This window comes from Candoia aspera, chromosome 1 (assembly GCF_035149785.1).
Source record: "Candoia aspera isolate rCanAsp1 chromosome 1, rCanAsp1.hap2, whole genome shotgun sequence".
Lineage (NCBI taxonomy): Eukaryota > Metazoa > Chordata > Lepidosauria > Squamata > Boidae > Candoia > Candoia aspera.
Genome location: NC_086153.1, coordinates 186,811,252 through 186,836,636, shown reverse-complemented (window position 1 = coordinate 186,836,636; position 25,385 = coordinate 186,811,252). Strand labels below are relative to the sequence as shown.

The 25,385-nt window shown below is 42.2% G+C and overlaps 1 protein-coding gene across 4 annotated transcripts in view; it reads right to left on the bottom strand.

Moving 5' to 3' along the window:
- The window catches only part of NCKAP1 (NCK associated protein 1), a 73,080-nt gene extending 64,114 nt beyond the window's left edge, over positions 1-8,966 (bottom strand). For 2 of the 4 annotated variants that reach the window (XM_063318101.1, XM_063318102.1), the window contains exon 1: positions 8,628-8,955. In XM_063318101.1, the coding sequence (XP_063174171.1) occupies positions 8,628-8,735 (108 nt within the window). In that variant the 5' untranslated portion in view covers positions 8,736-8,955. Of the gene's footprint in view, positions 1-8,627 lie in introns of all 4 variants that reach the window. The other 2 variants (XM_063318100.1, XM_063318103.1) reach the window with 2 other exon arrangements.
- Between the last annotated feature and the right edge of the window lie 16,419 nt (positions 8,967-25,385).

Sequence of the window (25,385 nt, the reverse complement as noted above, 5' to 3'; positions counted from 1 at the left end):
TGAAAATACTGTACTTTTAGAATATGCATTTCCAATTGACTTGGTTAGACCTTTTGACTCATATATATAACTACAATTTTGAATTGAAATAAATTCTAAGGCAAACATTGCAAAGCATCTTTAATGACATATGCAAAAATACTAAGCTAAGGGAGAAGTCAACTACAGTTCAACATAACATTCATTATACCCAAAAGATATATATCCAGACAAATAACTGGAAAATTGTGTTCCATCACATCAGACCACCAAACCACCAAATCTAAATAATCCAGAGGATCATCTACTCTAACACTAGTTTTGTTTTTTATCTGAAAACATTTTAATGAATATTACCAAAGATAAAACCAAAGACCTTCTTACAGAAGTCATATTCTGCAACACTGAACTCCTTGTTTCTTTTTATGTAAATAAATTATGACAGTGATATGTGATTATAATGAAAGCCCAATAACTACAGCTTCTATTAATCTTATTGTCAAGAAAAAAAATTCAATATGGATCTACACAGAAATTGTAAATTGTAAATGTAAACATTGCTGCACTGATCTTTCATACCTAATCACATCCATAAAAAGCAGATACTCTGAACTAGACTGGACGGACTAGTCCACAACATTTTAATTGTGTTCATTCACAAATCCTACATTAATCTGTGATTTAAAAAAACTGCATTATGATGCATTTAGCCATAATGCATTTTATATACATTTTATTTTAATATATACATGTTCATATCCATCTTGAGCTGAGAACGTTACTGCAAGATTTGAAGTGTGAAAAGTGATACAGTAACTGATTTTCATATTATTATTATTCTAATAAGCATGTATCAAGATGTTCTTAAAAATTATTTCTACTGCCATCAGAAAAAAGAAACAAGCATTTTGATTTTTGAGGAAGGCAAAAGGAAGTTTAGATATGCATATAAAAATTCAGATTAGTCTCTTCCTCAAATCTACAGAAATGTTAATAAACTACTAGAAAACTGGAATAATTCTTCAACACATAATCTGCTATATTAAAAAGGATTTGAAATATTGATGCAAAGAATTTAATTAGTAAAAAATTTAGTATCAGAAATATTTTATTGTTCAGGATTTCCTAAAAATGATTCTGTAACCTGGAATAAACTGACATGCGCAGGCAACTATAACCATTACTTTAAAAATTATAAATGACATCAATTAAGAAATACCTTATGCCAAAAATATGCATAATTATGTTAGGCAATATGTATAATGAACTGAATTTAACAGAAGAATCCCAAAGTTTGAAAACTACACTGAATTAGGGAAGACAGGATAAAAACTAACAACTATACTATAAGCTGTTAAGGAAGTGTACAATTTTTCAGGTTTTGTTCATACTGTAAGAATGGCTTGCAATTATTCCTGTTTAATTTGGATTAATCTATGATTTGGGATTGATTTTTTATTTATAAAATTATTTTTGGATTGAATTTCAGCCCCAGAAGGACTGAGAAGTTTAGGATTTAAATCCAAAATATATGCATGGGTAACCTGTTAGGACCAGCCAAATTTTTACAAAAAAGTATACAACCTTTCAAATTCTCCAAAACTCCAACTTGCCTGATTAACAATTCATGAGGATTCAAAAGCTTGCACTGCCCACTGTGGCATTTCAGATTAACATAATCAAGGCATAACCTAGTTGGGGATTTTGGATTAAAAAAAAATCAATTGGGTTTTTTAAAATTATTTCTAATTGCAGGGTTAAATGACAGAAAAAAATATTCTGAAATAATTCAGCCACACTCCAGAAAATCATGTATCTAGCTACAATACCTCTATTTGAACTGCTGACTTCCTTCTTCCAACCACAGATTATATAACATGTGACAAACCACTTCTGAAGTTTAGGACAGCTTCAAAATACATTTGTGGTAACGCATGAGGTTCTGCTGTGGTTTAAAATAATCAAAATCAAGAAGCTTGACATAGTCAATTCGCATTCATATCTTAAGCAGCTCTTGGCAAGCTGATTTCAGTAACAAAAACTATTTGTAGAAAAAGCAAATTGTTGTTTAGAAGACAACAGCAATGGCCATAATACATCTAAGGTCTCACTTTGTTCCATTAAAACACTGTTTATATATCATGTCATTTTGGGTGCAAAGAAACATTTTAATTAGCAACTCAGGAAATAGCATTTAAAAAGAATCTGTATTACAAAGACAAATTGCCTTTTCTAGTCAAGTTTGAATCCTTAATATTCTGGAGCCAGTGTATTTACTTCTGCTAGGGTTAACAATTACTGTATTTCCTTAGTTCATACAATCAGACAAGAGTGCCAGAACATAAAAACCACAGAAATGCCTTCTAATAAAGATTTCACATCCCAGGCATATAGATTGGTACATATAGCCCTTTTACAAATATCACTGTAACTTTTAAAGTTTCAGTGTTTTGAATCTAAAAGACAATTGACCCTAACATATTTCTGAGGAAATTGCAACATCAGTCCCTAACTAGCTTTTCCAAAACCTTTACTGAATTCAGTAGAAGAAAGCCTTAATCCAGGACAGCAATAATACTGATATTCCAATATTCTAGTACCCACTAAATTACTGCAGCTTTTAGCAAGTGTTTAAACAGCACATATTTTTACATATTAGCCAAGTTTACACACTGCGCTAAGCCATAATGTGCTTTGTCTGCTGTTGTCTTAGCATGTTGTTATAAACTCAGTCATTATGGCTTGCAAACCATGGATTATCAGTGAATATATGCAAAATGATAGCTCATTAAATAAAGCATGAGTTGGCACAATGCACCATGAACAATATTGGATTATATTTTAGACTGCAAACCTAAGGTCCTAAAGCAGGTCCAGCTAAAGTCTCTGAGAGATCTATCAACCAAAAGTCTACTAACTTATAATAGCTCCCTATAACAAAGCTCTCAGAAATAAACCAATTTATACTACAGTAATAGCCTACAGAAAAGGTCCCCTCCAGGCAACACATATGGTATTGCTGGACCCACAAATGAGACTGCACTGAGAATGATAATGCTAAAAAAGCCTACCCCTAGGCTTGTCAAATCATTTAACATATACACGCTTACTCAGATTCTACCTGGGTTCTATATTAGAATTTAAGGGGACCTATGGTACTGCCAATTACATATTTTAATTTACCTATACACAGTGCACTAGTCTAGACAGCATCAGTTGCAAAAAGTCCTATTAGTAATTCTATGCTTCCCATCTATGATTGTTATTACTATTAAACACTTCGCAACTGTTAGCAAAATAGATGAAATAAAAGTACTTAGAATTATGGATTGCATGGGACAAAAAGCAGCATTCATACAATTGATCTCATTTATATATAATCCTAAATCAGACTTTTAAAACATTATTTCTTGAATATAACACAGCAGCCTGGTCTGGGTCATCTATAATGCTAAGCCGTAATGTGTGGGTTGACACATCATGCTAATATAAAAAACAAACCAACCACATTTATAATTTACTATTATGCATGTTATTTAAAACTTAAACCACAATTTATGAATCTATAGAATCATACTTCTCCTGCAGCATACCAGTTGGTATATTAGTCTGAAGCAGGAAATTCAATACCAATTAACAAATCAGGAAAGCCTGAGTGCCCTGGTTCAGATGTTCTTGAGAACTTTGGCTTAATGCAGGTTGAAATCACCATTCTCAAGATATCAGAGGGGAGGATGTAAAGCATATGCCTATAGTTTCATAAACATGTGAGGCCTGAGATAATAATCTAAATGCAACCATAGCATAGCTAATTTTTCTTATAAAGTTAATGCAAAAACACCCTTCCTCTTCTATGGAGGAAGAAAGCACACAGTCATGAATTATTAAAGTTCTTTCACTAATTAACTCCAATAATTTATTCAAATATTCTACAGCAGAAATGGAGAATCCAGATCTACAGGCTGAATCTCAATCACCAACATTTACTGCCCCTCCCCACCCTAAGCATTTTTCTATTTAGCTGGTGTTTCAAGACACTAGTAAACTTTTGCTGACTGGAAACCCCTTACAGACTTTTTGCATGAAACAGAGAGAAAATGAGCTCATGACTTAGGGTTTTGATGATTAGACAAAACAGATTACAGAAAAAAGAGAGCTATGTTGTAACCAAAGAGTAAGAGGTAAATTTATAATTGTACTTATAACTGCAGTAAAGAAGATCAGAAGCTACTACTTCGTATCTTTTCTTTCTTTTCTATCTTTCTTCTACTCCCCCCCCCCTTCTTGCACCTTTAGCTTTCTCTTCGATTACTTTTTTTTCTCTTCCTCACTTTATATTAGTTTGTATTAGTTTTCATCTTTTAAAAAAATCTTTAATAAAACTGTAAGACACTAAGCTTCTAAGAAACATTTGTATGTCTTTGTCCTACCTTTTCTTTTTCCAAATAAGGGGCAACTAAGGTCAGTTTTGCCTGGTTCCTGGGTGCTCAGAAAGAGCTGCTCTCCAAAGCCACACAACAGTTGTGAGTGGAGAGTGCAGGACCTGGCCCTATCCACTGTTGTCATCTGGTCTCAGAAGGGGACTTGGGGAACAGTCTGACTACTGGGCCATGTCTCGCGTCCTACCATTCACCCAAATTTCCTAAATAGTTGTACTTAATTTTTTCTTTAACAAAATGTTTTAAAATATTTTTCTGCATTTAACAGCGCTAACAGAAAAGGTCGCTTCCTCGGGTCGTATACTGCCCCTGAAAATAGGCATGCACAGAGGGGACACTAGATTTAAAAACCGAGGACTTCAGCTACTTTTGAGTTAACTTAGTAACTTGTAGCAAAAAAAGAGGGAAGAAGAGAGGGGGAAATGATGCATATATAGTCCATGGAAATGCTATTCCAGCCACCTTCCAAGTTTAATCAGAAAAGTTACTCTTCCAGGTAAAAATTAATTTGGCTTATCTTCAAAGTGCTTAACTTCAATAGGAACGGGCCAACTATTACCACTGATAGCTTCTACTTCTGCTTTTCTATTTAAAACAGCCAATTCATCTAACCACAATACCACATATTGCCTGGCAAACTTATAATCCTACAAAACAAAAAATCAGCTTGGATATCATGAGAAGCAAGAATTGTGGTTCCCTGGGATCTAACGAGCATACTAGCGCTCTTACTTTGCTCCTCCAGTCTAGCAGAAAGTCTAAACAAGTCTCTTGTTTTACACCAAAACTCAAATCTATGACTTGTTACTGTCATGAGTAAGGACGGCGAGCAGGGGGCTCCCATCCAGCCTGTCAAGCGCATGCATAGCACTGAGGAATTGTTCAGCCATTCAAAGAGACACAGATCGGGACCGCCTTAACCCTTGGGGGTTATATGGCTGGGTTTTCCCCACGCTTCTTCAGTTTGTTAGGATTCTTGTTAAGTACTAGTAATAAATATTAGAGACCAGTTCATTGTCTCAGTGTGTTTCCTGGTTGTTAGGACAGTTACCCTCCTAAAAAGCCAGAGTCTGAAGCCAAGAACAAATCCTGGTTTTAGATTCTGGCTTTATCAGAAAAGTAAATGACAAGGATCCCCATCTGGAATCATCATTAATCAATCCATAGATGGTTTCCTGGTTTTGTTACCTCTCCTACTGCTTATAAGAACAAAGTAAAAATGAACCAGGCAGCATGCACTAGAACACTCGTTTATTCCTGATAAGTGGCACGGACTGAAATGGCAAAAGATGACACTAAGAGAAGAAAACTCAGGTGAGAACAAGATCCCTTGAAAACTGCAAGACTCCTTTCATGTGCAGATATTTTCCTGAATAAAGGATTTGCAACAGAATGAAAAATAGCAGCCTGCCCTATTCAGAATCTCATCCATTCTGCTCTACCAGATCACATCAGCCAAAACCAATGAAAAACAACGGCTTTAATCAGTAGTTCTAGTTACCATAGTGATGAGTACTGTATAAAATCTAGATACAAAATTGCAATTAGCATTCCTGCAAAAGAAAATTGGCAGAAGGTGAATTGTGCCAAGCCCAGCTATTTATGATGTCTATTTTTTTTTAATTCAACAGCTGGTAAACACAACTCTCTCAACTATAGTCTGGTTGGCTAGTTTGTGGCTAACTGAGTAATGAGAACCCTGACACTGTAATTTGTGATTCAGTGTGTTGTGCAAATCCAGAAGATTGGATTGAGTAAACCATGGTTCTGTTTACCCTGGATGCAAATGAATTATGCAAACATTTGTAATGGTGGAGAACTGCCATCTGTAATTTTGGTTGAACTACCACGAAGTTATATGGGTGACTGCAGAGGGGAACAAAGGACAACACATTTGTCACGATATCACCTATGTACTTCCATCAGATGTCATGAAGATGTGATTAAGTATAGGAAATCACATCATTTGCACAGCATCATTGTTATGCATATTTTTGCATCACTATGGTTTGTAACAGATGCCTATGTGAAGTTATTAACCAAATGTAACTGAAGTGGAACTGGAAGATACTCATGTTTGAAGTTCTTGGGAGTGATGTAACTACATAGGATGCCCTTTTTTTCTTTTCTTTTTTCAAGAAAAAAAGATTTTCAAACTTTCAGTTTCAGTTCAAGCAGCATTTAAGAGTGATATGTTACAAAGTTTTATGAACTTGGAGATGCTATAACATTCAGTCAAATCACTGTTTTGATAACTAAGGTACTTATAATATTTGAAAGTAACTTCACAGATAGGTTTACAATAATTACTATCCCCTCTCATATGCTCATTTTTTGTAAGAAACCAGTAGCTTTTTAAAAGGCCTTTCTACAGCTGGACTTTTAGAAGCCATTCTTATGATATATGAGCTATGAAATTACCGTTACAAGTATAAATAGCAGTATTTCCTAGCTAATGAAGACTCATTAGCACATTTTTATGATACCTTCCTAAAATGAAACACATTATGTTCTTTTGATCTGTCTTATATAGACAATCCCTTCTCCCTCTCCATCCGTAAAGAGAATCTCTATGGTCCATGGATAGATTTTAACATACAAAGAAAGAGTGCTTGATCTGTAAAACTTGATAGTTATCTTTACCATGGCTATGGTTAACAATATAGTGAGGTATCAATCTTTGCTTTTTCAGTACTTTCCTAGAAATATATCCTCTGGAATGCAGAGCTGCACTCTTGATATCTGACTAATCTTATCATCCAGCACTGTTAGCAACTATTTTACCTGCCAATAGTATTAAGTGATAATCAGAAATTAGTCAATGACCTACCAGAACACAATTTACCTTTTTTCTACCCTGCTTTTGAAGACTGGAAGTCTTTAAGTTACGGTATAAATCAAGGACTCTGACAATATAAACATTTACAGGAATAACATTATGTAACATCTACAAAGCTAATACTGCATAACTGGGGGAAGGGGGAGACCACCTAATCACGAGCACAATTCTAAGCACTTTCTTATTAAAAGCAAAGGGCTTTCTACTAAGTAAACGCAAGCTTTCTCAGATAAACCACATAACCAAATTTTATAGTCAAGATACTCCAGTAGTTTTATAACACATATTTTAATATTTGTTCACATAATATAGATCTAATAGATCAAATCATAGCAAAACCCACCTGATTATTTTTCCAATTAAATTTCAATACACTGTAGCAGGAAACTCTCAGAACACATCATCAGATTCAGAACAGAATTTTTTGTAATATGTTAATGCTGCAAATTGGTAGTCAAATATCAGTAAATTAACATTTGAAGTACAGTCTGTCAAGAATCTCACTTTAATTCCTTTATGATGAGCCCACCATGCCTCCCTCTTTGGCTAGCAATAAGGGGAGCAATCACAGAAAGCAGCTACTAGTAAATCTTAAAATACAAATGTTTACTCAGCAGCGAACCTACCACCTTTCCAATGAGCATTTTACTTTAAACAATAATGACACGGGGTACCCAGGAATTAAAATAGTTTTATTACCATTTGAGCAACAAGAGTAGGAGACCAACGAGGGAAGTGGCAGGTTTTACACATCCTGTTTATACAGAAACGTACACACACACATATTTATATACACACACAAATATGGAATAGCCTTCACTGAACAGGCTTTCTGAAAACAGGGGCGAAAAGATTCTCTCTCTCCAATATATCTCTGTCTCTCTATTTCCATGGGGCAAATAGGATAAATCCAGATGGTGCATCCGGCCCAATCCCTTCCCTTCCTCTCCACTCGCTCTTTGCGTAAAGGAAATGGGAGTTTAAAAAAAAATTAAACGAGTTGGCTTTCCTTTGCTTTCCGGGCCTCCGCCCCAGAGCAAATCAGTCCCCACACCTTGCAGGCCTTGCTGAGTAAGAAGCAGCCATAGGGTTGGGAAGAAAAGCCGGCGAGGGGGCGGCGGGGAGAGAGAGAGACTTCAGCCCCGGTGCTACGGCCGCCTCTTTTCCTCCCGCACCCCACCGCCGCAAGCAGTCGGAAAATGCTCCTTGCGCGCGGCCTACGGCTCGCATCTTCCCGAGCCTGGCCGGAAATTCCCAGAGCTGAAGGAATCAGCCGCTGGAGCTTGTCGCTCCCCTCCGCCGCTGGCGAGCCCCAGGCCCACTGTCCCCGCACAGCTTCACCCTCCCTCCCCGCAGACGGGCCTGCGCACCTTCTTAATGTTGTAGAGGCGAGTCAGCATGCCAACGCCGCGGTCGTTGAGGATGGTCAGCTTCTCGGCCAGCTTCTGCTGGCTGGGCTGCAGCACCGAGCGCGACATCCTGGGAGAAGCGAGGAGAGGCGGCCGAGGCTGCGGCTGCTGCGGGGAAAGCGGCTCCGCGCTGCCCTGACGGATCCCCCTGCCTCCGCCAACCCCCGCCCGTCAAGCCGCCCGGGCCGCGCTCACAGCGCCTCCATCTCCCGCTCGCTCCGGCCGCCTCCGCCACCCGCGCGGTCTTCCCCCACCGGCGCTCCTCCCAATCTGGGTGCTTGCTAGGCGTGGCGGCGGCGGCGGCAGCAACAGCAGCGGAGGCGCTCGCCCGGCTGCTGCCCACAGGGAGGCCGGGCTCCTCCGCCCCACGTGATGCGCCTCTCTGCTGCCCCTCCAAGGTGGGAACTCGGCAGAGGAGCTTCCATTTCGCCGGCACACGACGAGGAAGAATACTGTAATAATCATCGCTACCATATATCTGAGCTGCCAAAATCCGGAGGACTAAGCGATGGCAGCAGATTTAACTCGAGGTCGGCCGGATTTTGTCAACCCAGATGTGGTGGTGGTGGTGGTCAACGTAATTTTAAGTAGCTGGGCAACCCATTCCGAAGTTGGGAGGCGCAGCTCTCCTTTTTCGATAAATTCTCTCCGTAATCGTTTCGTAACCCTTTATTTCAAACTTCCTCCACCTGGAGTTTTCCAGCAGCGTTGACTAACTGCAAATCCCATAACCCCCACCCGGCAGGGGAGCGTTGTTGGCTAAGGGTTATGGGAATTGTAGCCCAGTGCAGTTGGAAAGGCGGCAAGTTGGGAAAGATGCCTCTTTTGATAGGAAACTTAAATTCTTACTGCACAACCACGTTAAGGTTGGAACATTTGTGAAGGCAAACCTAACCATTATATGAGTCTATATGTTAGATCCAATTATTAGCTGTAATAACCATTTGGAAAATTAAGAATATTGTCTTGTTAAAATAAGAGCCAGCGTAGAATAATGGTTAAATTGGACTGGCATAAAGGAAACCCAGGTTCAAATCATCACTAGGGTGGCACTCACTGATTGGGATTTGATCATCTGAAGCTTTTAGAATAAAATAACGGGACATCCACTGCTGTTGTACCTTGAGATCCTAGAGGATATGTGAGGTGAAAATTCCATAATCAATGGAAGGAAATGGCTTGCTTCGCCCAGATATACTCCAGGTCTGTGCTATCTAGTGGTTAAATCTGACCATGCATTTAGGTTTGTTGGGAATAACATCTAGACTAAAGGGATCCAAAGTAGTATTCATAGCGGCCCATATAAATTAAGTGAAATAAATAAATATCAGCTATGGCTCATACAACCCCCAAATGTGGCACAAACATATCCTCATAACTCTTTTAATGCAATGATGTTGCCTTTACCTCATCTCCAGCTCTCAGCTGAGATCTTAAAACCATCCTTAGCTGTTCCAGTGATCCAGTGGTGTTTTCCCTCTTATTTTGACAATTTTTGCTGTGGACAGGATCTAGCATGCCTTGTCAATCATTTGTGGACATGGTCAGGAGCTGATGGCCACTTCAGGCTGCTGTGATCACAGCCTCTTTTGGAAAGAAAGGCATGTACATGGGGGTAAGCTGGAAAGGGCATGTTTACTAAGGTTTCTGCCTTACTTGTCATGGGAAGGTGGCCAGTATTAAGCTCTCAATCCATGCAGCTCAGTTGCTCATCTTTTCCAAATGATAAGATACCGAAAATTGATGAAATATTCCTTCCATTGTCTTATTCCTTGGTAGTCACAGAGGATGAGTTTGCTCTATGTTCTCCAGATACTCCTAGCCTCATCCGGTGCTTCCTATGAGAAAACCACAGACCCAGTGATCTTTTACCATCAAATAAATCAAGGGCTGTGTTTATACATATAAAAATAAATATCCCTGGTAGCTGTGTCAAGATTTGACATGTTGCAGGCAGGATGGAGGAAATTCTTGCTTCCCCTAATTCTTTATGGCCTCATTTCATAGTCATCTCCCACAGTGAGCAGGTGCCCTGCCTCTCATCTCCAGATCCAGATGGAAAGAGAATTCCCTTTAACCCATCCATCATTTCTGGTTGTAGTTGAAATGAGAAGCCTAAAGTAAGGTAAGTTAAAGGTAAAATATCCTTCAAGTCAAGCTGACTTCATGACCACATCATTTTCTTGGCAGCAATACAGGACTGGTTTGCCATTGCCTTAGGAGATTTTCTTTTTTAATTTTCCAATCTTGCTAATATCCCTGACAGTGTGTGGTGGTCTCCCATCCATGAGCTAACTAGGCCCTGCTTAGCTTCCAGATCTATACAACAACAAACATTGGGTATAAAATATGATTTCAGTGCTTCATCTTAATCACATTTCATCACAAAATCCAGATTCAAATACTATACTAACTGACCAAGTCTAAGCGATTTCCAATACTGGGCTTCTATTTTGTCTGCTTGGCTTCCTTGCAGAGTTTGGCTAGCTTTCAGTGTTCTTGGTGAATAAAATCTAAGGTAGCTTTCTTCATAAATTGCAATGCAGTAATATAATCCCTTTTTGGTATGAGGTTTTCCTATTCACTCAGCTGTTCATACTCAGCAAAGTATTTTTTTAGTCAACCTTGAAGCACTGCCAAGATATTTATGGTTTTATGACTAAATAAGAAATACTCTATTACTTCCAGAAAATCTCTGGGTAAGAATTTCAAGCACCTACATGTCTTTAAGGTATTCTTATTTGTTAGTAAAAAAAAACTCCCAGTGTTTATCCTGTATGTACAAGTACCTAAGAAATTGTGCAATAGTTTCACCAGGCTTCTGAATTTTACAGATGTAGATTTTCTCATAAACCACATTCCCCTTGGGGATGAAATGGATATCAGACTTGGCCAAAACAGTCTTACGGTTGTGTTTACATTCCTGTTTAATAAAGATAAAGGATTTATAAACACTGTTGGCTCTTTTCCCCAGAAAATAAATGAGTGGAGTTGCACTATTCACTCCTCATTGAACATGGGTTTTCTGGCTGTGGATAGTAAGCATCCCCCCCCCCGCCCCCAATTCAGGACACATTGTACATTATTGAAACTGAAAGCTTCTTTTGTAGGGAATGATGCTGGCTAGAAATTCATAGATTTTAAAAATTTTATCCCTATACATTATGTCACAGAAATCTTTCTTGTCTTTCACCCACAAGAACAGATATAGAAAGCTCCTAACTCCATCCAAACATATAACTTACTATATGTTGTACAAAGTAGTACAACACACACACACACACATACACACATACATGTATACATATACATATACAAAAATATGCACACACTTCTCCACTTACTTGAGCTTTGATTTTGTATAACCAGCAATAAGCTTTCTACTTCTGGAACACTTCTTCAAGTTGGAAATTAAGAAAAAAAAAGTGGGGCCACCATATCTGGCATTTGTTACAGATTTTTTTCTTAAAAAGAAATCATATAGCTACCCACTTGCCAAGTGACTCTGGTAGCTAATGAACAGTAAAATCCAGTTCAAAGGAAAATAGTAAAAATAGTAAAACTTCATAAAGTCAAGCATACTGCGCCAGGGACCAGACACCTCCTCCATGTAGTTCCAAAAGGCTCAAAGAACTTTTGGGCCCATTACTTGATGGAAGAAGCAGGTCTTCCAGGACCTTCTAAAGGCTGCCAGGGTGGTGCCAACCAGTTTTTTTCAGGGGGAGGGGGAAGGGTGTCCCATGGGGCAGGTACTATGTTGGAGAAGGCACGCTTCCTGGGTCCCATGCGGTAGCACTGCTTAATCGATGGGACCTGTAGCATACTAGTCTATTGGCTCTTACAGGAACGTCAGACGAAGGGTCCCACAACTACACAGGTCTTGTGGCATGAAGGGCTTTTTGGGTGACTGTCAGCATCTTGAATTGTCCCAGAAGCCTAGCGGTAACCAGTGAAGCTCATGCAGTAGTGGCGTTACATGGATGAATCAAGGTGCACCCATAACCACTCATACTGCAATGCTCTAGACAACTGTAGCTTCCAAGCTATTACATTATTGTTGTTGTTTATTCGTTTAGTCGCTTCTGACTCTTTGTGACTTCATGGACCAGCCCACGCCAGAGCTTCCTGTCAGTCGTCAACATCCCCAGCTCCCCCAGGGATGAGTCTGTCACCTCTAGAATATCATCCATCCGCCTTGCCCTTGGTCGGCCCCTCTTCCTTTTGCCTTCCACTCTCCCTAGCATCAGCACCTTCTCCAGGGTGTCCTGTCTTCTCATTATGTGGCCAAAGTATTTCAGTTTTGCCTTTAATATCGTTCCCTCAAGTGAGCAGTCTGGCTTTATTTCCTGGAGTATGGACTGGTTTGATCTTCTTGCAGTCCAAGGCACTCTCAGAATTTTCCTCCAACACCACAGTTCAAAAGCATCGATCTTCCTTCTCTCAGCCTTCCTTATGGTTCAGCTCTCGCAGCCATATGTTACTACGGGGAACACCATTGCTTTAACTATGCGGACCTTTGTTGTCAGTGTGATGTCTCTGCTCTTAACTATTTTATTGAGATTTGTCATTGCTCTTCTCCCAAGGATTAAGCGTCTTCTGATTTCCTGACTGCAGTCAGCATCTGCAGTAATCTTTGCACCTAGAAATACAAAGTCTTTCACTGCTTCTACATTTTCTCCCTCTATTTGCCAGTTATCAATCAAGCTGGTTGCCATAATCTTGGTTTTTTTTGAGGTTTAGCTGCAAGCCAGCTTTTGCACTTTCTTCTTTCACCTTCATCATAAGGCTCCTCAGTTCCTCTTCACTTTCAGCCATCAAAGTGGTATCATCTGCATATCTGAGATTGTTAATGTTTCTTCCAGCGATTTTAACTCCAGCTTTGGATTCCTCAAGCCTAGCATGTCGCATGATGTGTTCTGCATACAAGTTGAATAGGTAGGGTGAGAGTATACAGCCCTGCCATACTCCTTTCCCAATCTTAAACCAGCCTGTTGTTCCGTGGTCTGTTCTTACTGTTGCTACTTGGTCGTTATACAGATTCTTCAGGAGGCAGACAAGATGACTTGGTATCCCCATACCACTAAGAACTTGCCACAATTTGTTCTGGTCCACACAGTCAAAGGCTTTAGAATAGTCAATAAAACAGAAATAGATGTTTTTCTGAAACTCCCTGGCTTTTTCCATGATCCAGCGGATATTGGCAATTTGGTCCCTAGTTCCTCTGCCTTTTCTAAACCCAGCTTGTACATCTGGCAATTCTCGCTCCATAAATTGCTGAAGTCTACCTTGCAGGATCTTTAGTGTTCCCCTTTTTTGGTATGGGGATATAAGTTGATTTTTTCCAATCTGATGGCCATTCTTGTGTTTTCCAAATTTGCTGGCATATAGCATGCATTACCTTGACAGCATCATCTTGCAAGATTTTGAACAGTTCAGCTGGGATGCCATCGTCTCCTGCTGCCTTGTTATTAGCAATGCTTCTTAAGGCCCATTCAACCTCACTCTTCAGGATGTCTGGCTCTAGCTCACTGACCACACCGTCAAAGCTATCCCCGATATTGTTATCCTTCCTATACAAGTCTTCTGTATATTCTTGCCACCTTTTCTTGATCTCTTCTTCTTCTGTTAGGCCCTTGCCATCTTTGTTTTTGATCATACCCATTTTGGCCTGGAATTTACCTCCAATGATTCTAATTTTCTGAAAGAGGTCTCTTGTCCTTCCTATTCTATTGTCTTCTTTCACTTCTGTGCATTGCTTGTTTAAAAATAATTCCTTATCTCTTCTGGCTAACCTCTGGAATTTTGCATTTAATTGGGCATATCTCCCCCTATCACTGTTGCCTTTTGCTTTCCTTCTTTCTTGGGCTACTTCTAGTGTCTCAGCAGACAGCCATTTTGCCTTCTTGGTTTTCTCTTTCTTTGGGATGTATTTTGTTGCCGCCTCCTGAACAATGTTGCGAACTTCTGTCCATAGGTCTTCCGGGACCCTATCTACTAAGTCCAGTCCCTTAAATCGATTCTTCACCTCCACTGCATATTCCTTAGGAATATTAGTGAGGTCATATCTAGCTGATCTGTGGGTCTTCCCTAACCTCTTTCGTCTGATCCTAAATTGTGCAATAAGAAGTTCGTGATCTGAACTACAGTCAACTCCAGGTCTTGTTTTTACCGACTGTATAGATGTCCGCCACCTTTGGCTGCAAAGGATGTAGTCAATCTGGTTTCGGTGTTGTCCATCTGGTGAAGTCCATGTATAAAGCCGTCTCTTAGGTTGTTGGAAGAGAGAGTTTGTTATGCAGAGTGAATTGTCTTGGCAAAATTCTATCAGCCTATGTCCTGCTTCGTTTTGTTCTCCCAGGCCATGCTTACCTGTAATTCCAGGTGTCATTTGACTGCCCACCTTAGCATTCCAGTCTCCCGTGATGAAAATAACATCTCTTTTAGGTGTGTTGTCCAGTAGGTGCTGCAGATCCTCATAGAACCGCTCTACTTCAGCTCCTTCAGCATCTGTGGTTGGGGTGTATATTTGGATCACTGTGATGTTAGATGGCTTGCCCTGAATTCGAATTGAGATCATTCTATCGTTTTTTGGATTGTATCCAAGCACTGCTTTAGCCACTTTACTATTAATTATGAAGGCTACTCCATTTCTTCTGTGGTCCTCTTGTCCACAGTAGTAGATCTGGTGGTCATTTGATGTGAAGTGGCCCATTCCAGTCCATTTCAGTTCACTGACACCCAAAATGTCTATCTTTAATCTTGACATCTCACCAATAACCACATCCAATTTGCCCTGGCTCATAGATCTTACATTCCAGGTTCCAATGGTGTGTTGATCCTTAGAACATCGGATTCGCCATTCACCATCAGCACCATCAGCTGCTAGCCTTTCGGCTTTGAGCTAGCTGCGTCATCACGTCTGGGGCTCATTGAACTCATCCTCTGTTCCTCCCCAGTAGCAATCTGACCATCTTCCAACCTCGGGGTCTCATCTTCCGATGGTATACCGACATATCTCTGGTTGTACTGATCCATTTAGTTTTCACGGCAAGAATACTGGGGTGGGTTGCTGTAATGATTGCCTATCCTAACAGAGTCAGACTCACAAGCAGGTACTTAATGATATCTGATTTATTGTGAGAATAGTATGCAAATACAGAGAAAGCTGAGAATGAATAAAAGCGCGCCAAATACAAACTAAAAACCCTCGGCTCAAAACGTAATCCCTCCCCTCGCCCAGCCATAGCAAACTCCCCCCCCCCCCAGGTGCTGGTAACCGTTTTCTATTGATCCTGGGAAAGTAACCTTGAACACATGAAATAACCCAAACACATTCCAAACCAACAGCCAACAGATAACAACTCCCCAAGATGGAATCCTCCTCCCTTCCCAGATCAAACACGTATCAGGTAAATGACATGCGAAACGTTACGATGTACCAGGAACATTGGAACGGTGAACATGACATACCGCCCCCCCAAAAATACTAAGGAGCAGGTTTCATAGGATAAGCAATGTGGAAGCGTCTAACTAAAACAGGAGAGTGAACATTGCGGGCAGCCACCCACTCAGGGTGGGGGAAATGCTTCCATCGGATTAGGTACTGCAAAGTACCACAAAGCCGGTGAGAATCCAGGACCTCCTTCACCTCAAAATGTTGTTGCCCGTCAATCATGATTGGCGCAGGAGGTGTAGGTTGGAGATGCCAGCGATCGGAGTGGGTGACAGGCTTGAGCAAGCTGCAATGAAAAACAGGATGTAAACGTCTAAGATTGTGTGGTAAATCCAATTTAAACGTGACAGGGTTCACAACTCCCACAATGGGAAAAGGACCAACAAATTTAGGAGCTAATTTCTTCGAGGGTTGAGGAGACTTAATGAACTTGGTGGAAAGGTAGACCTTATCCCCAACTTTAAAGGCAGGTTGAAGTGCTCATCTCTTATCAGCATGCAGTTTGTAGGCGGATTGGGCATCAGCCAGCGCTTGTTAAATTACCGGCCAGGAATCGGCCAGGTGTGCAGCCCAATCCAAAGCAGAACAAGGTGGTGTAGTGGGCTGAGGCCAATCAGGAATGGGCACAAAATCTCGGCCAAAAACAGCATGGAAAGGGGTGTGCCCTGTGCTCTGATGGACAGCGTTGTTGTAAGCCACTTCAGCAAAAGGCAGGAGATCAACCCAATTGTCCTGCTGATAGTTAACAAATGCGCGCAGAAATTGCTCAAGGGTCAAATTAAGAGCCTCTGTAGATCTGTCAGTCTCAGGATGCGACGCAGTGGACAACGCCTGTTTAGTGCCCACCAGCTTTAAAAATGCCCACCAAAACTGGGAAGTAAACTGTGTCCCGCGATCTGTGACCAAGCGGGAGGGGCTCCCGTGGATCCTGTAGATGTGGATTAGGAAGAGGTGGGCTAATTGTTGAGCAGATGGAATGGAGGCACATGGAATGAAATGGGTTTGTTTAGAGAAGTAGTCTTTCACCACCCAAATCACGGTTTTTCTCTGACTAGGAGGCAAATCGACAATAAAGTCCATGGAGATATCCTCCCAAGGCGGGAGGGACTGGCCACCGGCTGTAGCAAGCCTTGCGGTTTGCCCCCCTTCCGTTTTGATATGGCACAGACAGGACAAGAAGCAACATAGTCTTTGACATCACGTCTTAATGTAGGCCACCAGAATTGCCGGCGCACCAGGTGTAAGGTTTTCACAAAGCCAAAATGACCAGCCACCTTATCATCATGAGATCTACTCAAAATCTCTCTTTGCAAACTGTCAGGGACATAGAAGCGGTTCTGCTTCCATGTGAAGCCTCGGTCAAATGTAACATTGTCTCTATTTGCTTGCAACCAAGTGTCAGATTTCAGTTCAGAGAGAAACTTTTGTTGCAATTGCGAAGGAACCGCTGGCGTTCCCCCAGCGGTGAAACTGAAGCTGAGGGCAGCTGCGCACGAGTCTGACTGTGTGTGACAGCTTGCAACCCCAACTGGGGTTCTGTCCACAGTGTCCCCACCATGTCAGGTACCTGGACCGAATCCTGGGGCAGGCGGGAAAGCGCATCAGCCAGGAAGTTTTTCTTTCCCGGAATGAACTTCAGTTTAAAATCAAAGCGGCTGAAAAATTGAGCCCAATGGATTTGCTTAGGGCTGAGCTTACGGGGCGTGCTAAGCGCTTCCAAATTTTTATGGTCAGTCCAAACCTCAAAAGGACATTTGACCCCCTCTAAGAGGTGGCGCCATGTGTCCAAAGCAGCCTTGACTGCAAAAGCCTCTTTCTCCCAAACATGCCATCGCCTTTCTGTCTCGGAAAATTTGTGGGACAAATAGGCACAGGGCTTCAGGCAGCCTGCAGCATCCACCTGCAACAAGAGTGCTCCAATGGAGAAATTGGACACATCCACTTGAACCACAAAGGGCTTAGTGGGATCAGGGTGTTGCAGAATAGGTTCAGCAGTGAACAGGCTCTTAAGTTTGTCGAATGCCAACTGGCACTCAGGTGTCCAATTGAGCAATGCTCCTGGGTTCTTCACCTTCTGTGTGTCCCCCAGCCCCTTTGTTCGTAATAAATCAGTGAGAGGCAATGCAATTTCTGCAAACCCCTGGATGAACTGGTGATAATAGTTGGAAAAGCCAAGAAAACTCTGGAGCTGCCTGCGAGTACGCGGGCGCTCCCATTCTAAAATAGCTTGAATTTTTGCAGGGTCCATTTCAATACCCTTGTCGGAAATTCTGTACCCCAAATAGTCAAGCTGAGTCTTATGAAATTCACTTAGATAGTTTAGCATAAAGTTCAGCCTTTCTCAGTTTGCTAAGCACCTGTTTCACCAAACGCTCATGTTCCTCCATCGTTTCAGTATAAATTAAAACATCATCCAAATAGACCAGTACTCCTTTGAACAAATGTTCATGTAACACTTCATTGATCAATTGCATAAACACCCCAGGTGCCCCCGCCAAACCAAACGGCAAAACCTTGTACTGGAACAAGCCCAGAGGACAGTTGAAAGCAGTCTTCCACTCATCTCCCTCCCGTATACGTATACGGAAATAGGCTTCTCTCAAATCCAGCTTAGAGAAGATCTTCCCCTTGGCCAGATGTGCTAACATGTCTTTTATTATTGGCAAAGGATATTTGTTCAATATTGATACCGCATTTAATCCGCAGTAATCTGTACAAAGTCTCAATGTCCCATCCTTCTTTGCACGGAACAAAACGGGTGCCTACTGGCGAATTCGCTGGTTCAATAAAAACCCTGGCCAAGTTTTTGTCCACAAACTCCCACAGCGCCGCCAGTTCTTTTTGTGTCATGGCATAGATTTTTGGCTTGGGTAGTTGTGCATCAGGGACCAACTCTATGGCACAATCAGTTTTCCGATGAGGTGGGAGTTGGTCCACCTCTTTCTCACCAAACACATCTGCAAAACTCTGGTATTGCTCTGGTAAGCCCTCCAGTGGGGTGGCAGTGAAATGCGGGGTTGCTGCCGCCGCCCTCCCCACTGCAGCCTGCGGGGCGTCGTCCTCTCCAGGGGCTTGGTAGAAACCATCCCCAAAAGTCAAAGTCCTGTGCACCCAGTTTATATACGGGTTTTGCTGGACCAACCAAGAAATCCCCAGAATGACCAAAGGACCCCGCACAGGTGCCACTACAAACGGCAGCCCCTCATGGTGGCTGCCCATTTGCAACACCACCATGCCCGTGGAATGGGTGACTGGCTTCCCCCCCGCCGTAGAACCATCCAGCTGGGTAAAAATCACGGGACGTTTTAACGGAAACCTGGGTAACTCCAGAGCAGCCACCATGTCAGGGTGCATCAAGCAACGTGAACACCCTGAATCGATCAACGCCCACACTTCAACAGTTCTTGTGCGGGAGCCTAACTTCACTTTCACTGTCAGTGTAGGATAGTTGCCACTCACCGAAATGTGGTTGCGCCCTTCCTCCACCACCTGCCCAGTGGCGCCCTTTAAAGCAGGTGGCTGGTGTTTCCCGCCGGCTGGAGCAGCTCAGGCTCCCCCTTGTCCCCGAAATAAGGGACTTCCTCTGCCTCGGTCTCAGCCAAAGCCGCCTTCATCTTCCTGGGTAAAGAGGGTGACTTCCCCGACGACTTTCCCGGACATTCCTCGGTCTTTCCTCTCGGGCACGCCGCCACTTGGTGACCTTCCTTCCCACATCGGAGGCATTGTCCCTTCGCATAGCGGCGCTCTCCTCTTCCCACGCACGTTGCCCAGGCTTCCCAGTGGGTGCAGCGGTGCGGGAACCCTTGCTGAGCTTAGCATATTTCATCACCCTTCGGTGGGCAAAAGTTTCTTGGGCATGCTCAGCCTTCCCTGCCAGCTGTATCCACTCATACAAGGAGTCTGGGTCATCTCGCCCCAGTGACCACCTTAGGACTTCCGTATTTAGACCGTCCTTAAAAAGTTCTATTAAGGTGGATTGGGACCAATCCTCAACTTTCCCAGCCAAAGCCTTAAATTCCAGAGCGTAGTCTGCCACCGATCGTGGCCCTTGGCACAGCTCCTTCAATGCCTGTTTTGCTCTTTCTTTAGCTAACGGATCTTCAAAGTGTAATTTTAATGCCCACAAGAATTCCTCAAACTCCTCCAGCTCAGGGGCCTCTGATTGACACAACTGCACATACCAATCGGCCGCCCGCCCCTTGAGCTTAGTGGCAATGGCATTAATCTTGGCTCTTTCTGAACGGAAGCACTGTTCCCATTCGTCCATATAACTTCTTGCATTGGTAAGGAAAAATGACAGCTTGGTTGGGTCTCCATCGAATTTAACAGTAAAGTCCTTTATCCCCACTCTGGGTGGTCCCTTCATCACAGCTGGACGATCGGCCTTCATCATAGCCCTCAAAGATCTCCGCTCTCGAGGAGGGGACCTTGAAATTCTCACCCTCGGCGCTCTCACTTCCTCTCGGTGCTGGGCCCTACTCCTTTCTTCTGGGGAAGGTGGGGGCGAGGAAGGAGTCGAGTACCTATGGCTGGACTCCTCTCTCCTCCTCTCTCGGGGACCCCAGTCCATGGACATTTTTCGGAACATAAATTCTAAGGACTCCAATTTAGCCTCCAGCAGTTTTATACGTTCAGAGGTTTGGGATCCCTCCTTTCTCTCTTGCCTCACCACAGTTGGGGACAACGGGTACCGCTGCTTCCAAGATGTTCTTGACATCCCGGTAGGGCTCCCTGTGTCTCATCCCAGGTGATCAACTCGCCTGGCGACTCGCCAGTTGGTTCAGGGGCTCTCTTGCCTCCAACCTCCTCATCCCCGATGCTGAAGCTCGACCCCTCCCGAACTTCTGAAGTCTCTCTAGGGGGGACTTTTTCCATTCTTACCACCGTAGAATCGGGTTCCCCCTTGCTCGATTCCTCGCTTTCCATGGCTTGTGGGTTTGGTTTCCTCATCGCTAGCACGTCCCCTCACAAATAAATCTGGAAAGGGGCTAACAGAAAATTTTTTTAGATTCTCAGCTTTATGTAATGATTGCCTATCCTAACAGAGTCAGACTCACAAGCAGGTACTTAATGATATCTGATTTATTGTGAGAATAGTATGCAAATACAGAGAAAGCTGAGAATGAATAAAAGCGCGCCAAATACAAACTAAAAACCCTCGGCTCAAAACGTAATCCCTCCCCTTGCCCAGCCGTAGCAAACTCCCCCCCCCACCCCAGGTGCTGGCAACCATTTTCTGCTGTTCCTGGGAAAGCAACCTTGAACACATGAGATAACCCAAACACATTCCAAACCAACAGCCAACAGATAACAACTCCCCGAGATGGAATCCTCCTCCCTTCCCAGATCAAACACGTATCAGGTAAATGACATGCGAAACGTTACGATGTACCAGGAACATTGGAACGGTGAACATGACAGTTGCCATTACCTTCCCCAGGGATCGCATTTAGTCTGACCTCTCTGTCATGACCTTCCCGTCTTGGGTGGCCCTTCACGGTTTAGCTCATGGCATCACTGAGGTGCTCAAGCTCCAGCACCACGACAAGGTAACGATCCTTTGCTGAAGATTACATTATTATGTAGATGCAATTACGTTACAGCTCTGAAATTCAAAACAGATCTAAGGCTACAGGAAGGAAGGGAGAATATCATGTTCTGTTTAAAATATAAATTGTGATTGAATCTATATCTGGTGTAAACTCAGAATATAAATTTCCATTGTAAGGAACAGATTAGACAAGAAGTCCTTGGACTACCAATTCTTGAAAATTTCTCTTAGAAAATGGGATCTTGGGGAATATCATACTCAGCAACATTTTCTCTCCCCCTTCATTCCTCCCCCCTTTCATTTCTATTTTGGGAGAAGACTGGGGAACTCAAATGTTTGTTCAGTATTGCAATGGCATGTCTGAGCCCCTGTAGAGTAAAAGGCTGGAGATCTCAAATTTCTTCACCCAGAAGATATCTGGGCCTATACATCCTGGCCCTACCTCCTGCTTCTTAGACTAGTACCTTGGTAGTTATTGCCGCAAGTACCTATCCCCTAGGAGGATACTCATCTGGCATCTTCTCCCTAATCCCAGGGAGTGAGAGAAATAGGGATCCCATATTCTATTGTTTTGCTGGCAAGTAAAAGGTTAAAAAATGACATAAAGGAAATAAATTCTATAGTGCAATCTCCTGGCTCTATACTGTTCAACCAGTAGTATGATTAGCAGAATCAAATGTTTTTAAAAGGAAAAGATAAAATGTAAAAATCCCTTTTACTCTATGTAGTCGTATACAAAACATTCAAAGGAAATTTTAAAAAACATAAAACACATGGCAAAGAAGATAAAAATATAAAGCTGGTAATACAATTTGTGACCTAAAATAGGAAAAAATAGAAAGGAAAGTAAAACCTGATGCTGGCCTGCTCCTAATCTAGATGTAACTCTGTTACAAACAGGTTCCAAATTGTATAAAATGCAGTTACGAAGCTTGTACAGTGAAAATAAATATAAGGAGAAAAAACTATTAGCTTTAAGCATACAGAATCAAAATAAAAATCTTATGCAATATTTCTAGCTAAACGATTTTTTACCTATCCTTTCAAAGATAGTTGTTTTCCTGACACAGATTTCCCTCTGTCTCAATTAATCATGAACTTCCCCTCCAGACCCCTGGAGATTCCCGTCAGTTAATTCTGAGGCTGCTGGGGGGAACGGAAGAAACATCATTTTGTTCCTCAGCCTGTTCCCAATTGCATCCTTTGTCTTTTGAAAAGACCGGCACTTTTTCTCTCTCTAGGAGGAGCGGGGCTGAGGAATCTCCTGAGATGTTGTGCTACAAAGAGCATTACTTCCTTTGAAGATGTGAATTGAGCATCTGTAAATGTCTACGATGAACGGGCAAGAAAGGCTAGCAAGTACTGTGAAAGCAGACAGTCTGCTTAGGATACCTACTTTATGATATAAGTACTCTAGTTGGTCTTAATCATAACGTTACCCTATTGTAGCATTGGGATCACTGGAATTTGGAATCAACTAAGTTGTTGTAGTAACGGACTACTGTACACATATTGCTGAGGCAGTCTAGGATGAAGGCTGCTGTATCTCAGGGGCTAATTTTAGAGAACATACATCCTCCCACCCTGGATAACTTGATGTTTGTGTCACAGTAGGACAGACATTTTTAAAATTTATTTTTCTCATTAGATTTTTATCTCACATTTATAATTGGTCAGCTCAAGATGACATGATGATGGGGGCAGCTGTTCTGGACTGGGGAATGAGATCTGTGGAGAAGTGAGCCATAGGTTGATCCCCATCTCCATTGGGTCCATATCCTTCACATTAAAGCCTATCTTTGTTGCTCTTTGTGCATTCAGTGATACACATGCTGTGCTACACACTCTACTTTTTCATGCTACAGTATGTTTTCTCTGGCCTCCAGATCCAACTGCTCCACATTCCACACTTGTCATTTTCTTTTTAGGGCTCTGCTGGTCAGCCCTAAGCAATTCAACCTTGTTTCTGTTCTGCTTCTTGCCCACTTGCCCAGTTCTTGCACTCTTTGGATACCACTGGCTTGAGTTGCACTTCTTCTGAGTTGTCTGTGCTCTTTCTCTTGTTTTAATCCAGACCCCAAAGACCTCCCAGGAATGTATACAATCCTGTGGACTGAGCTGGTGTATGTGAATCTGGGCTACAGTCATTGGGGTTCATGATGTGTGCTGTACTTAATTAGTGGTCTGTCTCCACACAGTGATTGTGATTGATACTGGCTTGTCCTGTGAGCAGCAGCTTCCTAGTCTTTGCATGTTTGTTCATGTTGCATGCTGGTTTGCATGCTTGACACAAAGTGCTGATTGAAATCATGAATGAGTCTTAGCCTAGGACTGGCACGAAATATTTCCCTGGATGATGTTCCCTTGTGAGCCCACTGTTTGGCCAGTAGACACCTACTGTTGACAGCTGGTACTTACCACCTGAGCTGTTGTTCCACAACTAAGGAGAATGCAGTGTACAACTTCCACCCTTTACATACCCAGAATTCTTGGCTGCCTGGCACATCTCAGAGATCTAGAGGGCTTGCAGATATTCCTGTGTGGTCATTTCTCATTTCTCTGATGAACACTGCAGTGTGCTTAGGCTTGCAGTAAGCTCATGCAGAAGGTCCTGCTGATTCCTCTCTAATAAAAATCTTGGAGTATGAATAACTACCTCACACAGAGGTAGAGAGTACTAACCACACATTCTGTGTGAGGTGATTATTCATACTCCAAGATTTGTGTTAGGAAAAGATAGAAAATACCATTTTAACACCAGAAAAGCAATGTTAGGTTTCCTCTGCAGCAGACCGGGGAATAGATGGAGGTGACATCACGAGGACATGTCCCTTAAAAATTGTTATTGAGGTGTCTTTATGTAAGCAGGATTGAGGAAAAGCCCATAGTTATGTTTTCTCCCAATGATAATCATGTTATATAATTGATATGCCTATGTTCCAATGTATGAAAGGTGAAAGGTCCCCTGTGCAAGCACGGAGTCATGTCTGACCCTTTGGGGGGATGCCGCTTTCGCAATGTTTTCTTGGCAGACTATAGTGGGGTGGTTTGCCATTGCCTTCCCCAGTCGTCACCTTCCCCACCTTCCTTTCACCGACTTCAGAAGGATGGAAGGCTGAGTCGACCTGAGCCGGTTACCCAAGAATCCAGCTTCCGCTGGGATCAAACTTGGGTCGTGGGGAGTTTTCGTTGCAATACTGCTGCCTACCACTCTGCACCACACAAGGCTAATCTTCCAATGTATACATTTTAAAAATGCATATGTGTTCTTTCCCAGTGGAAGGTGTGAATAAATATTTCTGGGATCAGCAAGACCTAAAGAACAAACCAAACCAATTTTTAAGGTCCTGTATTGTATCTGATTTTGTCTGGAATTCTCTGTGGTATTTGCCTCCCCTTATTTTCCCTGTATTTCCCTTTTCCCAGTAATCTCCTTTTTATACCTCTAAATTTTGCATCATTGATTTTGTATGGAAATTTCTCATTAAAATCTTCCCAACACACAAGATGCCTGGATACATAGCTATTCCTGGATTGGCACATGGTTTGATAACTTCTGTAATTTGGAACTATCGGTGGGAAAATCCAAAGCACCTTCTTTTCTGTTTTCCTAGAGAAGCTGGGGAGAAGTCCTGGCTGGAAGGGCTAAGAACACCTCGGCCGGACAGACTCCAGAGAGGGTGGTTTGGCTGAGAATAAATTAAAATAGATGCAA